Genomic DNA, 15,166 nt, shown 5'->3' on the forward strand with positions numbered 1-15,166 from the left:
TTCAGGTCTTTCTCTGCTCATGATCCAACACTCATGTATTCTCAGTGCAGATGCTCCTGCTGCCACACCCTTAGTATACCACTAGCCTCAGTTGTGGATTAACCGTATGGACCAAGAGTAGGCCTGCGGCTGTCCGAACAATCATCTGTTGGTGGTTTTGAGCATTGGCTAATTTTCCCACACCAGGCCACTATGGTTTGGGAACAGCTTTCTGTGCAAGGTGTCAAAAAGCTTATTTAACTATTCTGAGAGATGCCACAGATGCAGGAGTCACTTTGAAGTGGAGAAACTGATTACAGAGAGAGAGAGAGAGAGAGATTGCATTTGCCAGAATATATTTTATTGAAAGAGATTTTGTTGAGCTCAGCAAAGACTTCAGTAATTGCCTCTACAGCAGTGATTCTCAAGTTTTTAGCACCAGGACCCACTTTTTAGAATGATAATCTGTCAGGTCCTGCCAGAAGTGATGTCATAACCAGAAGTGACATCATCAAGCAAGGAAATTTTTAACAGTCCTAGGGTGTAACCCTACCCACACTATCCTGGGAGTAAGTTCCATTTATTATCATTGTTAAAAGCATATGCACAATACCCTGTTAAAAGTACAGATCTGTAATATTCCCAAATGCAGTCACATAGCTTTTCTTCAAGGTTAAAGAAAAAAATGATAGAAATGCTGAGAAAAGCTATGGAAAGAACAAAAGGGAAAGGGTGATGCTCCATCATGAACACTGGAGGGCAGTAACGAGCAACAAATGTAGCTATTGAATAGGGCATCTCAGCACTGCGATCAGTGCACAGGGACTATGACGAATCAACTTAAACCATAGAACAGGTAGTGAAGCCAAAATAGGTGCACCCAATGAACAATAACTATGTGAGTAAACATGGATGGTCGTGTGGGAAACTGTATTCTGAGTCGCACCCTCAGAGAAAGATTGTAAAGAAAGCATTAGAGCAAAACAGAGCATAATTCTTGCCTCTGATGTCTGACTTCCACAGATGGAAGGTGGCCTGCATTGCCCTGCACCAACTACAGCAGTTTTTTAAAGTGAACAGGCAGCTTTTTGACACAGGCCAGACGAACCCGCTTGTTCAGACTCTGGCCAGTGTACTGGCAGCCACTATCAGGAGAAGACCTGACCTTGATGCGGCAGACCACCACAGGGAAAGGCTGTAGGCTGTCATATAAATTTTTCCGATAGCGTCTCCCTCCTGAACCGCAGACTTGCTGGACATCGGTAGGACTAGCATTGATGAAGGTATTGGTGGGCTTACAGCTCAGTGTTCGCTGTCTCAGTGCCATCATCGTGTTGCAGTAGGCGCTGTCACTGGAGGCTTCGGTCTTCGGGAAATCAATGTGTCTTTTCTGAAAATCCCGGTATGTTGCCTCTTCGCTGGATCGCACCAACAAAATCCCGAGAAGGATGGCCAAACGGACCAGCAGCCAGCAGATGTTGGAGTTCATCATGGGAGGACCTTGGAATCTATAGGAATGAAGAAGAAGGAAAAAGGAATCCTTTTATGATTTCCACACCCTAAGGATGAAAAGTAAAACTGGTCTCACATAGGAAGATCTAGCAGAAAGACCAACAGCACAATCCTATGAGTACCTACTCAGAAGGAAGTCCTATTGTATCCAATCAGGCTTACACTCAGGAATAGAAGGACCCAATCCTATACATACCAGCTATTCGCACTTCTGATGCTCCAGTAGTGCTGACTGTCATAAAGTAGTCAGCACCAGTCTTAAAAGATGCTCTGACAGAGAGTTCTGACGGAGATGTCTGACAGTGGGCTTCTAGAAGAGCCAAAGGAAGGTCTGCACCTTTCTACCCACACCATTGTGTCTCCTGCTTTTTGCCAGAGCAGGTAAGTCAACAGGAGAGGTGGGAAGGGTGGGTGATGGGTAGGATGAGGGCAGGGAGGGGCGGAATGGGGAGAGGGGGAGATCAGGCCTGGGAGTGAACTGGATTGCGGCATCACCACCGCTAATAACCTAACCCCTTTCCCAGGTCTGATCTTACTTGATCCACTGGACGAGCACCACCAGTTTGCTAGTACAGGTCTACATACACACCCCAGCACCACAGATGTTTTCCCTGCAAATTTTGTTTTACGTGTAAGAGTTTTCTCAAATATGATGTCTACCTTCAGTCTGAAGTCCTGCAGCCCAGACTTCTTCCACCTTCAGTGTCACGTATCAGTCAGCTTGGAAAGAGAACTCACTGGCATTTTTTCGATACATTTTCACTAGCACGCGAGACTGGCTTTTTCAATAGGTAGATTTGATTCCAAAGGATATCACATTCTGGTATGGGCTAGACAAAATCTATCATAAAAGGGAAACTGCAAGGATATTCCAGAACTTTTCTTTGATTTTTCAGGGTTTTTTTTAGAGTTAGGGCCCAATCCTATTCAACTTTCCAGTGCCAGTGTAGCCACAATGTAGCCTTGAGGAAAGGGAACAAATATTCCCTTACCTGGAGGAGGCCTCCATGATTCCCCCCCCCCCCCCCAACAGCAGGATGCAGCACATGCTCCATTGGCATGGCTGCACCGGTGCTGGAAAATTGGATTGGATTTGGCCCTCTCTGACCTTTTTTAATCATCAGATATAGAGGGGGGGGGGAAGTGGGAAATATTTGGCAGTAATAAATGCACTGGGTTCCAAATCCCTCTTTTCTGTTAAATGAGAGCAGAAAGTCATTCAGCAGTGGGATATTCTGTCTTACCTGAGCTTGGTCCTGTCTGAGTGATGGAAGCAGCTTTCGGTAGAGCCAAGAAAGCTCTACTCAACCTGCTGGGCAAAGTGTTATATAGAGCTCAGACAGGTTAGGGGGCAAGGTCAAAGGGGAAGAACTTGAAAGTATTGCCACATGTGAAATACAGACAAACTGTGCAAGGGGGAGGAGGGGTCAATTTTTTTTTCTTTAAATTGCTACATCTGTTATTTGATTCCAGAGTTTCGAGTGACCACATGCACATTCCTAGAATCAAGGGAAACCAATGCAATTACAACAATGGGGTTTGGTGGGGATGAGAAGAACCCAGGTATCGCTGCTTTAAAGTAACCCCATCAATGTTTTCCTGGAATGAAATGTCAAGGCAAGCGTGGGACAAATGAACTGCCTCCATTTTGGATCAGGACACCGTTCTATCTAGATCAGTAGCGACACTGCAGTGACTGACTGGGGTGTGAAGATAACGGAAATTGGGAAAAGGTTTAAATGAGAGAAGGGGTAGGGGTAGGGTGAGAGCAGTGGGATTTAAGGAAGTGTTGGGAGAGACGCCCTGCTCCCGTTCTAATTCCAGGAGTTAAGCTCAGAACCCAAAGAAAGAAAACTGGGGGTGTTGGAGAAACTAAGGCCCAAATCCTAACCAACTTTCCAGTACTGGCACAACTGTACAAATGGGCCATGTGCTGCATCCTGCAGTTGGGTGGCAGTCATGGAGCCCTCCTGAAAGTAAGGGAATGTTTGTTCCCTTACCTTGGAGTTGCATTGCCCTTATGTCAGTGCAGGAAAGAGGGTTAGGATTGCGCCCTACGTAATTCAGAGCTGTATGCCTTCAAGAATTACCAGGCTTGTTTCTAGTTGCTAACTAGTTTCTAGTTGTTTCTAGTTGGTGCCAGGTAAGGGTTGTATGGAGGGGGGCAGCAGGTGAGGCAGGGCATCCCAGCTGGAGCCCCTTGTAAAGCACAACCGTTGCTGCTTCTGTGTGAGGCTCTGCAATTCTGCTGTTCTGTGTGTGGGTTGTGAGTGCCTTCGCACCTCATACGTTGGAGGTTGCACTTTTTGAAGTCCTCTGGTGGGGTGGCTCTGCTTCGCCTGCCACCCATCCTAGCACCAAGTGGATGCCTGGGAGCAGCGTGGATTCTGAAACTGCAGAGTTAATTTCAAGGGGGAAAGGGTCAAACTGCACGGCAACATGTGATTCCACTAACCCCCTACTGATCCTACAGGCAAGGGGGAAGACCCACCTCTTCCTTGGTAAGAATAAAAGTAGAGAAGGGGGTAAGAAAATGAAAAGAAAAAAAACCCATTTACCTTTGGGTTGCTGCTCACGACCAGGTCCACTTTAACTTTGCAACTGGTGAGGAAGCCAGTCACAGACCCAGCACACAGCCTGAGAACTGGGAAGGTAGGCAGCTATTTGCAGCATTGTCTGGTTTACCTCACTGCATCCCTTTGATCTATTGAGTATCGTAGCTCACTGTGGTTGACGTTGTATCAAATAAAGTTGTCGAACTTCAGTTCATGGCGCCAAGTATTGTTTGGGGGACCAGGCATGCTATCTCAGCCAGGTTTGGTCTGGTAACTGCAAACAATTGGTCAAATTGATTTCAATAAGGGAAGGAGACTTAGAGAAAGTCTTGACACTGGGGTTTCAGGCAAGTCTCTCCTAGTTGTACCTGCACATCATCTTCATCATCATCAAGTTGTTGACTTGTAGTTACTTTATGATGGATCAAGATTTGCACATTTTCTCTTCTCCCGTTTGCAATCAGTGAGTTCTTAGGTGAGAACAAAGTGCTTATTTCTGATCATCACCTGCTTAATGACGTCACTTCCTGCGCAATGGCATCACTCGTGGCGCCTTAGCAGATGCCATGAATGCTATTCGGTTCGCTGTATGAAATGAGTTTGACGCCCCAGGCTTTACCAGTTGGTGATCAAAATACCAGTGGCTGATGGATTGGGAAATTCCTCTGAGGGGAAGGCCACCGAAGGAAGGCGGTCGGTAAAGACAGTACTTCCCTGATATCCAGGCCAAGTTTCTAAAGGTCTCTGATCAAGCCTCAAGCTCTTGTGTAAGTATACGTGATCTTCCCTCTCACCCTTGCCCTACTGCATTCACGTATCCTGGAAGGAAGACAAAAATCTCTTTGGGTCTCCATTGAATGTAACTTTGTAATCTTTTCTATGCACGTAAACTATGAAAACCTCATTTCACGTTTCCAGACATTCCCCTGGAACCCTTGCTACCACATTACACATTTACATGCAATCCTAGTCATATCTACTCAGAAGGAAGTAAGTTCCATTGAGTTTAATGGGACTCACTCCCAGGAAACTCTGCATAGGATTGTAGTCTCAAACAGAACACCCCAAGCTCTCCTTATCTCCCTGATTGAGCTGACCCCCAATTTTGCATGTAGCAGCAACCCCAAAAATCCTTGAATAATCATGAATTTTGACCAGTTTATTTATCATTCTACACTGGTACAATACATCCATGTGTTGTGTCATGACAAGGTTCCAGCACGCTGCTCATAGGACCTCCAGACCCCAGCGAGGTAATCCTCTTCAGGAAGTGTCATAAAATGTGTATATTTTACGTATATTTTGTTGATTTCCATATGGGAGCAAGTGTCCAACTCTGTGCTGGTCAGAGCTGGAATGCAATTTACAGGCAGCTTGCCAGACAAAGAGAAAGGAATGCAAATTACAACCAGCAAAAGTGGTTCAGCCATTTTCAAGGGAAGCCAAGTCCTTGGTTAGCTGCTCCCCAGGCAGGGGAAATGTAGGTACCAGTAACAGATGACATCACTTCAGCCAAGGAGGTAAAGCCCCAACTCTCTTCCTTTCTGGCCACCGGCCACCGGTGGCCACGGGCCACCGAGATATCAGTACTGCATCATTCACGTACGGAAGTAGCGGCACTTGGCTTGCGCCAAGCTTCGGACAATGGTTATCTACTTCCTTCAGGGATGGGGCAAGATCGTTTAGAAACACATTGAAAAGCATGGGGGCCAAGACACAGCCCTGTTTGACCCCTTTGTTAGTGACAATGGGATGAGTTAGATTCCCACTCCAGGAGCGTCTAACCCTGCATGAAGTATTTAGATGGAGGGACCTAATCAGCAGCAGCAATCTTTTATCAATCCCCATGTTTTCCAGCTTGGACCAAAGAAGCTCCCTATCCACAGAATCGAAGGCACCTTTCCGATCAAGGAAGGCTACATAAAGGCAAGCCTTACATATCCTAACCTGCTTATGGGCCAAATGAGATAGGATCAGGCAATTGTCCAAAGTTGATTTGTCCCGACAGAAGCCAGATTGCTCGGGGCCTAAGATGCCTTGCGAAGTAACCCAGAGAGTAAGTTAGTTAGTTAGTTAGTTAACCTTTATTGGCATTATAAATATTACAGCAGACAACTGACAACAAAGTGGAACAATACAACCGTTATCCACTAGACTAATTCAGGAAAACTAAATAGAGAAAAAAGAAATAGGGTCTAGAAAGAAAAGGAGCCAGAAGGGACAACCTTATCCTTTCAGTAAAACAGGTGTTAGATGGGAAAAGGTAACTACAAAAATTTTAAAGAAGATTTTATAGAACTAAAGTCCGGCGTTTTTTGTAATATATAGGCCAGGAAACTAGCCACTGAATACGTCAAGGGAGCAATAGAGTCTTCCAACAACTGGGGAAGGGGAGATACCTGAGGGGGGAAATTAGAAATCCAGGATTCTAAATAAATCCTACGATGGGAGTCATGAGAGGGACAAAAAAGCAAAATATGTAAAAGAGTATCCGGGGTCTCCCCACAGAATAAACATAATCGTTTCTCGCGAGGAACTCGCATGAAACGACCATAATGAACAGCTGAGGGAAATTTCCCAGAGAGTAAGTTTATTGCATAGATATTTAGCATAGATCTTACCTATTACAGAAAGCAAACTAACGGGCTAAAAATTTCCTGGTGTGGTAGGGTCACCCTTTTTATGGATAGGAATAACTGTCGCTGTAAGCCAGACATTGGGCAATAGGCCAGAACTGTCGATCACTGTAAAAACGTGGGCAAGTAACTGGGCCCACCATTCCGGATCACCTTTTAAAAGCTCAGGTGGTATTTCATCTGGACCTGTGGCCTTCCCTGGCTTCAATTGCATAATTAGCTCTTTAATTTCCTCAGGGGGTCACAGGAGGCCAGATAGGCAGATCCACAGAGGTGAAGTCAGGGTAGGTGTCTGGGGATTTGCTCTTCATAAAAAATGTCTGTGAAGTGTTGAACCCATGTAGATGATGGAATAATAGCAGGGTCATATGTTACTGATCTACACGAACCCACTACAACTGCCCAAAATTGTTTGTTATTTTTTTGTTGAATTGCTTGATGCAGCTTGTTCTATTGAGTTAAAACAAACTTTTTCTTTTTCTCTGTCAATAAAACTCTTAATTGTTTTTTGAGAATGGAGTATTTAACCAAACAATTGGGGTCATTGTACTTTCTAAAATTTAAATAAGAAGCCCTAATACACACCTTAAGATTCCTACATTCACTGTCAAACCAATCCTTTTTGTCAAATGCACTGCATGATTTAACCAACTTGGGCTTGGTACTCAAGACCTTCAAAACGTAACCAATAAAACCTTCAAAGGATTTGATTTGAACAAAGGGATCCGGATCTTGTAGAATGGCTGATAAAAAAATCTCTGCTTGCTGGTTCCGTACTTAGACGATGGAAATTTGGGGAAAGAGCACTGTTAGCCACAATTTTATACCTACACTCTGGATTTGTATCTACCTCAGCTTGTGATGGAACACTCCCAGAATGGAGGTCAAGGACCAAGATTAAAGATGAATGGTCACTAAGGGTTAGGTCCCCAATGGCAAAATCTTTCACATGATGTTTCATTTTAGAGGAAACTAAAATGTAATCCACAACGCTAGCACCACGAGAGGATACAAAAGTAAATTGATCAGCATTGGGGAACTCTGATTAAGGCCGTTAAGCCAGATCATGTTAGAGCTGATGGAAAACTCAGTGAGGGCCATACCATTAGCATTATAGTATGCATCTTTGGACCGCCTGCTTAGTGCACAAATGGAGGGGGGGAGCTGTCATCATCCACATCCCAGGCTCTGCGGAAGATTTCTGCTGAATTCCCCACCCTGGCATTTAAATCGTCCTGCAAAAGAACTTCAGCATGGGGGTGGGCCCTCTTAAGGTCATTCATACATGACGATAGATCATTCCAGAGCTGGGTCCTTTGTAAACTATTAAGCAAAGGAGGAATATAAGTGTTGACACAGATTAAGTCAATGTCTGCAAAAGACACCCTCAGTGCTTGTATCTTACAACAACCTGGAATGATGTCCAAAGGGCATGACTTAAACCGCTTCAGTACAAGGTTGGCTAAACCCACCAAAGGATGACCATTAGAGGTGGGTTTAGTTGCAGGTACTACAAAAGCCTTGTAGCCAGGGATATACAGATGGTCCAAAACCCATGTCTCCTGCAACAGAATAATGTCAAAGGTTCTAAGATAGCTTATGAAGCCGCTGTCATTTTTCTTTTTCTTCCACCCTGCAATGTTCCAGGAAAGAATTCTTAGGTGGGAGGAAGTAGTAGGGGCTGGAGAAGCATTAATTAGTCCATCTTTGCTTCCTGAAGGACACTCAGCACCAGGAGGATCGTGAGACATGCAGCTGCTCAGGTCTAAATTGGCCACAGGAGATGGTGTAAAATTCCTGGAATGAGGGGCGGCAGTTACTTCCGTGGTTGCTTCTGGAACAGATAGATGAGCTGATGCTTGCACTGGAAGGATTTCATAGGTCAAAGTTTCCACGTTGTGATTGAGAAGTTCTGCTTTAATTCTGTCCAGGGATCTGATAATATTTAATTGTTCTGGTCTTGTGAGTTCCTTAAAGACACTGATGGCACCCTCCACAATGTCATCCCCCTCCAGCTGTAGTTCCATTATCAGATCTTTAGCCACCAATGCAGGAGGATCTGCCCTAAAACCTTGTTCTGCTGGCAAGGGGCCTTTGGGGACTGTGAGCACCTTTGCAATGAGTGAATGGTCATCAGTAGGTAAGTGCATTGGGAGGTCAGTAGTTATTGAGTTAATTGATCCTGAATTTTGGCCATCCACTTCTGTGTCCACAGGGGACCTGGAGGGTAGGTGGAAGCTAGGAGTCTCTGGCAAAGCTTTACAGGACTCAAGAGCTGATTCCAACTCCTCATTGCACGGAACAGCAGGTGCTGCCCTCGATGGCACCCCATACAGGGCTTTAGATAAGGAGTTCATATTAGGCTGCAATGATCTTGGGGGAGATGACAAGACCTGGGCTGGGTCTCTAGGCAATTGATGGATAGCCACAACATGACGCAAGGCCTCCTCTGAGTTAGTCGAATGGCACAGCAAACCCACCCCATTGAGATAGTCCACCTCACTGGCCGATTCATTCATCACCACAGGCTTAAAGGCTTCAGAGGGAGAGCTATCCATAGGCTCAACTGCTCCAGTTAGCGGGGGTATGCAGACGGAAGGCGCCTGAGCTCCCACCATCTCAGATATCAATGAAGAATGTACCTGGTCTGGTGCTTGAGGTTTGGTGACTGGGCACAGAGCCAGCTTGTGCAGGCTTCAAGGCTGATGGAAAGAGAGGAGGGGGAGGCTGCAGTCTATGCCTTGGGAGCAAAGGTTTAATAATCATGTCAGCAAAGACTCTCCGCAAGGAGATGCCAAAGGACCGAAGAAACCAGCTCTTCCCATGCAGCTGGCCTGGGATCCGAGAGGTGCCAAACTTCAAAAGAAGCCGGGTCCAACCTGGAGTCTGGGGAATCCAAGGGAGTTTTATGATTTCCTGCAGATCAACACAGTCAGCCTGGGTTGGATCAAGGTACAATAATCTGCATAGAGAGTCCCTCACCCTCAATTTGTTGGCCCTGTGCCCCCTATGGATGGGGGAGTCCTGGAATTCCAGCAGTATTTGATTTTTCAACATGCAGTAGGCAGCTTCCCACAATCCAGATTCTCACGCAGCCCCAGCAGTTCAGCTTCCCCTGGTTTGTTAGAGATCAAACCCAGAGCTTGAGCCAAGTGGGAAGATAAGGGTGGTTGAATGATCTTGTGAAGTGAGTCCAGCTGGGCAAGAATAGTGTTAAGCTGTTTACATACAAAAAGAACGGAGTTTCCAATAATAATGTTGTAATCACCCAACAAGGACAAGAAACAGTTGCTGAGACCATTCTCCTGAGATAATGGCTGCTTGTCCTGTGGAGAGGGAGCCGAAGGGGTGGGTGAAGGAGGGCATGCTGAAGCCGTGCCCATATGACAGGAGGGAGACTGGTAGTTTCTCTCTGCTTCTGATTCAGAAACATGAAGAGCTTCATATCTGTTGGGAGAAGCAAGATGCATGAGCTTACCCACTGTGTCTGACCATGCTGGGAGGTCCTCCAGACGTAGCTGCTTGGCTAACTTGATGGGAGAGTTGCCCTGTCCAGGGGAGTGTTTATGTCTTCTCCTCTTCCCCACCGGAGCGACTTTTTAGAATCCACTGTAATCCAAAGACAAGATTGCAGACTGGAAACAACTGCTAGTGTTGCTTTGCTCTACCAGGACTCAGGAAGCATCCAGAGGAGGAAAAAGAGTCAATGGATCCAACTGAAGAGAAATATTAGGGCATATAACAGGAACACAATAGCAGGGATTCTACCAGGTGGCCATCTTGGAACGCTGTCAACGTTCTCCTGAGATGAAACGTCAAGGCAAGCGTTGAACAAATGAAGCGCCTCCATTTTGGATCACAGCGTCGCTCCATCTATCTCTATGGCTACGCTGACTTCAGTGGCTCACTGGGGTTTCAGGCAGGCCTGTCCTAGTTTGACCTGCAGATGGCAGGAATTGATCCTGGAAACTTCACCAGTGATTGAACCTGGGAACTTTGCCCTTCTCTACAACTCAGGGTGCAATCCTAACCCCTTATGTCAGTGCTTTCCAGCACTGGTATAGCGGTGCCCATGGGACATGTGCTGCGTCCTGCATTTGGGTGTCACTCACAGAGGCCTCTTCAACATAAGGGAATGTTTGTTCCCTTACCTCAGAGCTGCATTGCCCTTATGCCAGTGCTGGAAAGCACTGACATAAGGCAGTGGTATTCAAACTGGGGCGTCACGACGCCCCAGCCTGTGGGTCCTGGCCTCTGCCCCCTTAAGGGGCGGGGGCAGCCAGGAGACAGGGGGAAGGCACCAGCACGATCCACAGGATCGCACCGCTCAGGGGGACTGCCGGGGCTTGGGTGCACTTGCGCAAGCCTCCTGCAAACTCCCGGGGGTGCAGAGAGCCCTGTGCAACATTCGGCAGGGCTCCCCAGGTCAGGGAAAGGGAGAGTGGGGTGATCAAAAGCGGAAGCGGAGCGCAATCGACCCACTCTCCCTTTCCCTGACCTGGGGCGCCCTGCAGGCGCTCGCGCAGGGCTCCCGGCACACAGGGACGGCTGGTGCAGGAACTGGAGGGTGCGTCCCAGTCCCTGCAGCCCCCTAAGCAACGCAATCCTGGGGAACGCGTCGCTGCTTTCCCCCTGCCCCTGCTGCCTCCCCCCTGTCCCCGCAAAGACTTACTGTGGGTTTCAAACTCGCAGGACATAAGGGGTTAGGATTGTGCCTTAAGGCTGCAATCCTAACCACACTTTTCTGAGAGTAAGCCCCATTGAACAAAATAGGACTTACTTCTGAGTAGACCTGGTTAGGATTGTGCCCAAAGAGTACTGAGATAAGGAGCATGGGTTTACAATCTACCAAGAGAAAATGTGGAAGTTGAGGCAAAGGTAGCCACTGGACATGGTCTGTAGCTTGGGGGAAGATCATGAGCTCTGCATGCCGAATGTCCACAGGCCAATCCCTGGGATTTCCAGGTAAAAGACTGACTGGCAGCAAGTCTTATATCATGGGTCTGTGCAAATAAAGGAAGGCATAGAGATAACAGCTCAATATGTTTATTCCATCTTCAGAACAGGACCTGGCAATGAATCTGACACAAGGCAAACACCTCTGGCTTTTATACTCTTTCACTCCGGCCAGACTCCCCATGTTTGGTGCAATTGAAACATTAATTAGAGGGCCAGTCGGATGGTAGGATTTCGATCCATCACCCGATTGGCTAGCCATAATTCTGGGCCAGTTTCAATCCTGCATAATTTGCATACATAACAGCAAGGCCAGGACATGCCTCTTTCTAACAGAGATCTTGGAAAGCTACTACAATAAGAGCAGTCAGTTCTGGACAAGATGGACCGAGTGCCTGGCTCAGGATAAGATGTCCAATCCTAGCTAAAGGCTGCCCACAGGGTGCAATGACACTGGCACACGTGGGAATGGAGAGGTAGAGTTGTGTATTTACCTTCTTCTGTTCCCAGATGGACTCTTAGGGGGTCTATGTTTAGCTGGCATGAGTAGAGACAAGGAGGATATTGGGCCCAAAATGGAGTAGAGGATATAGAAGGAGCCATTGCCACCAATACCTGCCCCATGCCTGCCATGTTCCCCTACGGCTCCCCATCCCATTCCACCCACCCACCGCTGCTTACCAGCTCTGGCAGGTGGGGTCCTCACCACCAGCAAGTGCATGTGCCTGCTGGTGATTGTGAATTCACATTTTGCCAGCAGGCAGCCCAGTTTGAATTGGACTGCCAGTAAGTTCACATACTTCAGAGTGCAGCTCAGTGTACACAGACTTCTGCCAGTTTATTTTCACAAAGGCTTTGTTATGTAGCTTAGGGTACAATCCTAGCCCACTTTCCAGCACTGACATAAGGTCAATGCAGCTCCTAGGTAAGGAAACTAGCATTCCCTTACTTTGGGAAGGCCTCCATGAGTGCCCCCCAATTGCAGGATGCAGCACACATCCCATTGGCACAGCTATGCCAGTGCTGGAAAGTGGGTTAGGATTTGGGCCTTAAGCAAAGAGGCAGGAACTTGGCTGAAATTGCCCCATCGTCAGGCGACTCTTGGACTACAGCCAGGCATCTTGCAAAGTGAAGCTGGGCCTGGCCTAATGAACTACTAGCTGGAATTGTGTCTGCTCAGAGCCGTTTCCAAGGCAGAGAAGGGATTTGGGGTATGCAACACCAGCCCTGGCATTGGCAGATGGTTCTGGGTTGGGCAGGCCTGGTATAAATACTAGGAAATCTGACATTCTGATGTGATCAGATCAACGCTACCTTCTAGGGGCATAAACCAAACTGGGCCCCTTCCGTTCAATTTTCACACACCATTCGTAGCTCATTTGGGCTCATGGGAAAGATCTGTCCTTGACCAGCAGCAGCAAAACTCTTCTCAGTGGTTGCCTCCTAGGACCACAATTTTGTTTTCAAGACTGCCCAGGCCTATTTATGGGAGAATAAAATGGTGCTGCTGGGGGAGACAAGCTGTAGGAAAAATACCCCAACAAACAAACATGAGTGGGGCAGTGGCATAGCTAAAAGGGGTGCAATGTTTGCAGGGATCCTAAGTTTTGCAGGGATCCTCAGCATACGCCTCCGTTTTGCTCTAGCAACTTTAAAGGCTTTGAAGGGGAGGGGGAGGGGCTTCCTGCATGCTGCACTGAGGATCCCTGCAAAACTTAGTGCTTTGCACCCCCGCTAGCTACGCCACTGGAGTGGGTTAATGAACACGGATGAAAAGTGATGTGAATCCAAAATAAGTGCAATAAATAAATGATCAAACCGCTGTGGTGTTTAAGAGCAAAATGAATGGAGTAATGAAACACTTTTCCTTCCATGTCCACCTCTATTACTTTCTGCTTGCTGTTTTTCAGGGCACAGCTTCAGACCTGAGGGACTCTGAATATGGAAAACAAGCTCCTGCTCTGGATCTGAGCATGGACACCCTTGGCCTTTCCCCACCACTAGTGAGTTACACAGATGGGACAGTTTCAGAACTCAGGTCTCCCCTGGTCCAAAGCCAACACTCTTTCTTCTATGACCATGCACGGTGGCTCTCGGGAATAAGGGTGCAGCTCACCCCACAGGGCCAGGAGATGTCTTTGGTTGCAAGGTATTGGAATGTGATGTTTACAATTCCTTTTTTTTCAGCAGGGTTCTTCCTTGTAATAATGGCCTTAAGAGTTTCTCTGACCCCTATGGCCTGTGTTCAATGACCTTCCCTCTCAGGGGGATGTCCTAATCCTGAAACTGTTGATGCTTTGACCCCCAACTAGTTTCCCCACAGCTTCCCTACATAGTTCTGGATGATGATGGCGAAAAGCTTTTGCAAGAGCCAATAAGTTTTTTTCCAAGCGAAGGCATGGAAATTCATAGACAAACTTGTGCAACCCTTCAAGGTAGAGAAATATCAGAGGAACTAAAATTACACCAATTAGGAGGCAGGAGATCTGGTCTAGAGGGTAGAGCATCCGTTTGCCTGAAGGTAACATTCGAAGGTCATAAGAACATAAGAACAGCCCCACTGGATCAGGCCATAGGCCCATCTAGTCCAGCTTCCTGTATCTCACAGCGGCCCACCAAATGCCCCAGGGAGCACACCTGATAACAAGAGATAACAAGAGACCTCATCCTGGTGCCCTCCCTTGCATCTGACATAGCCCATTTCTAAAATCAGGCTGTTGCACATACACATCATGGCTTGTAACACGTAATGGATATTTCCTCCAGAAACTTGTCCAATCCCCTTTCTAAGGCATCCAGGTCAGATGCCGTCACCACATCCTGTGGCAAGGGGTTCCACAGACCAACCACACACTGAGTAAAAAAATATTTTCTTTTGTCTGTCCTAACTCTCCCAACACTCAATTTTAGTGGATGTCCCCTGGTTCTGGTGCTATGTGAGAGTGTAAAGAGGATCTCTCTATTCACTTTATCCTTCCCATGCATAATTTTGTATGTCTCAATCATGTCCCCCCTCAGGCGTCTCTTTTCTAGGCTGAAGAGGCCCAAACGCCACAGCCTTTCCTCATAAGGAAGGTTCCCCAGCCCAGCAATCATCTTAGTTGCCCTCTTTTGCACCTTTTCCATTTCTACTATATCCTTTTTGAGATGTGGTGACCAGAACTGGACACAATACTCCAGGTGTGGCCTTACCATCGATTTGTACAACAGCATTACAATATTAGCTGTTTTGTTCTCAATACCTTTTCTAATGATCCCAAGCATAGAATTGGCCTTCTTCACTGTGGCCGCACATTGGGTCGACACTTTCATCGACCTGTCCACCACCACCCAAGATCTCTTTCCTGATCTGTCACAGACAGCTCAGAACCCATCAGCCTCTATGTGAAGTTCTGATTTTTTGCCCCAATGTGCATGACTTTACACTTACTTACATTGAAGCGCATCTGTCGTTTTGCTGCCCATTCTGCCAGTTTGGAGAGATCCTTCTGGAGCTCCTCACAATTACGTCTGGTCTTCTCCACTTGG

At 46.9% G+C, this 15,166-nt stretch overlaps 1 protein-coding gene across 1 annotated transcript; it reads right to left on the bottom strand.

The window, feature by feature from the left end:
• Window positions 1-1,033: 1,033 nt before the first annotated feature.
• LOC136654006 (ribonuclease pancreatic-like) lies at window positions 1,034-3,841 on the bottom strand. The gene is made up of 2 exons (XM_066630868.1): window positions 3,774-3,841; window positions 1,034-1,487 (listed from the first exon to the last, which is right to left on the bottom strand). Exons 1-2 carry the CDS (start codon window positions 3,839-3,841, stop codon window positions 1,034-1,036), a joined length of 522 nt encoding a protein of 173 aa, XP_066486965.1.
• Window positions 3,842-15,166: the final 11,325 nt, after the last annotated feature.

This window comes from Tiliqua scincoides, chromosome 5, assembly GCF_035046505.1.
Source record: "Tiliqua scincoides isolate rTilSci1 chromosome 5, rTilSci1.hap2, whole genome shotgun sequence".
Classification (NCBI taxonomy): domain Eukaryota; kingdom Metazoa; phylum Chordata; class Lepidosauria; order Squamata; family Scincidae; genus Tiliqua; species Tiliqua scincoides.

Excerpts from the sequence above, each read along its gene's own strand:
- LOC136654006 (XM_066630868.1), bottom strand. The coding sequence starts at position 3,841 with ATGGGTGGCAGGCGAAGCAGAGCCACCCCACCAGAGGACTTCAAAAAG. Across the intron at positions 1,488-3,773 it reads TGCAACCTCCAACGTATGAG|ATTCCAAGGTCCTCCCATGA; the intron begins GTGCGAAGGCAC and ends TCATTCCTATAG.